Source organism: Colobus angolensis, unplaced genomic scaffold (assembly GCF_000951035.1).
Source record: "Colobus angolensis palliatus isolate OR3802 unplaced genomic scaffold, Cang.pa_1.0 Scaffold64, whole genome shotgun sequence".
NCBI classification, from domain to species: domain Eukaryota; kingdom Metazoa; phylum Chordata; class Mammalia; order Primates; family Cercopithecidae; genus Colobus; species Colobus angolensis.
This window is the reverse complement of record NW_012120043.1, coordinates 2,329,581-2,331,286: the sequence shown is the minus strand read 5'-3', so window position 1 is coordinate 2,331,286 and position 1,706 is coordinate 2,329,581. Positions and strand designations below refer to the sequence as shown.

At 62.0% G+C, this 1,706-nt stretch overlaps 1 protein-coding gene across 1 annotated transcript in view; it reads right to left on the bottom strand.

The window, feature by feature from the left end:
- Positions 1-100: 100 nt before the first annotated feature.
- OAZ1 (ornithine decarboxylase antizyme 1) overlaps positions 101-1,706 on the bottom strand; it is a 6,971-nt gene continuing 5,365 nt past the window's right edge. The window contains 4 exon segments of the mRNA XM_011964058.1: positions 101-209; positions 1,017-1,189; positions 1,458-1,544; positions 1,546-1,603. Coding sequence (XP_011819448.1) covers positions 116-209; positions 1,017-1,189; positions 1,458-1,544; positions 1,546-1,603 — 412 coding nt within the window. The 3' untranslated portion in view covers positions 101-115.

Below are 1,706 nucleotides of genomic sequence, written 5' to 3'. Positions count from 1 at the left end.
ACCGCCCAGGAGCCCCCACCCGCCCCCCGCACCCCAGCCGGGAGACCACGCCTGCGGGCTGAGAATGAAGGTGCGGGGCAGGTGCCCGCACACACCCTGCTGCAGGCGAGGCGGGTCACCTACCTCTGTCCTCGCGGTTCTTGTGGAAGCAAATGAAGACATGGTCGGCTCGCAGCTGCTCCTCAGCGAATTCCAGGAGAACTGCAAAGCTGCAGCGCGCGTCAGAGTCTTGGCTAGCCCGACCCGCCCACCTACCTCCCGGGCCTTAGCAGCTACCCTGAAGCCCGCTCTACTCCAGGGTCCCCCTGGGGCCCAGACCTTTCTCTGGGTGGGGCCGTCCTGGCACCGCTGCACCCACCCACGTGCATGCCCCGGGACAGAAAGGCTCTCAGACACTGCCCGGTATCCCCTGGAGGGTGGAATCCCAGAGTACAAACTTGGAATGCACTTTTTAAAAAGGGACCCCAGAACGGGAGCGGTGGCTCACGCCTGTAATCCCAGCACTTCGGGAGGCCGAAATGGGCGGATCAAGGGGTCAGGAGTTTTGAGACCAGCCTGGCCAACACAGCGTAACCTCGTCTCTACTAAAAACACAAAAATTAGCTGAGCATGGGTGGCGGGCGCCTGTAATCCCAGCTACTCGGGAGGCTGAGGCAGGAGAATCACTCAAACCCGGAAGGCGGAGATTACAGTGAGCCGAGATCATGCCATTGCATTCCAGCCTGGGCGACAAGAGCAAGACTCCCTCTCATTAAAAAAAAGGGGGGGGCCATCCCAACCCACAAAGCGATGGTGGCCCCCACATTTGCTGCCTGAAGGCAGTGCCCTCCCTCATCTGTCTCTGTACCCCTTAGACAGTGACCCCCACCTGGTCCCTACTCCCCTGGGTAAGCACCCCCGCCTGTCCCTGCCCCACCTGTCCCTGCTCCCCTGGGTAAGCTCTCCTCGCCTGTCCCTGCCCCTCACCTGTCCCTGCTCCCCTGGGTAAGCACTCCCCTCCTGTCCCTGCCCCTCACCTGTCCTTGCTCCCCTCAGGCAGCGCGCCGCCCGGGATCTCGATGTAGAGGCTGCCTCCACTCAGCACTGTTCGCCAGTTAATGCGTTTGGCGTCTGTGAGCCTGGACTGGACGTTGAGAATCCTCGTCTTGTCGTTGGACGTTAGTTCCTCTGTTACATTCAGCCGATCATCCTGTCCAGGGGACGGTGCAGCGTAATTCAGAACCCCGACTCACCCCACGGGCAAGAGACTGGCAGCGCTAAGGCTTGGGCCTAAGACGTGTTCAGCTCAAGCAAGGCCTGGGCTGCAGAAGACTGTGCGCCCTCTCTGATGAAACTCAGAAGGGTTTCCAGGATTAAATTAAATCACAGGTACCGGGCAGCGAAGTGCACAAGTGCCAGTGGCCCCAGAGCAGCCCCAGCCCCGTCCACCCCAGCGCGGCAGGCACGGCCGTACTCACGGAGTAGAATAAGTTAGCTGAAAGATTGTGATCCCTCTGACTATTCCCTCGCCCACCTGGGATCTTCAGGGGTGGGTGAGGGGCATCAGGAGCACCACCGAGGCCCCGGACCCGGGTTACTACAGCAGCGGAGGGAGACCCTGGAACTGAAGGCAGATGGGGTCACCAGGCAGCGCCAGGCTCCCGGCGGAGACCCCTCCAGGGCGCCCGGATGGTCTTCGGCCGCCCACCCCTGCCCCGGCCAGAGGA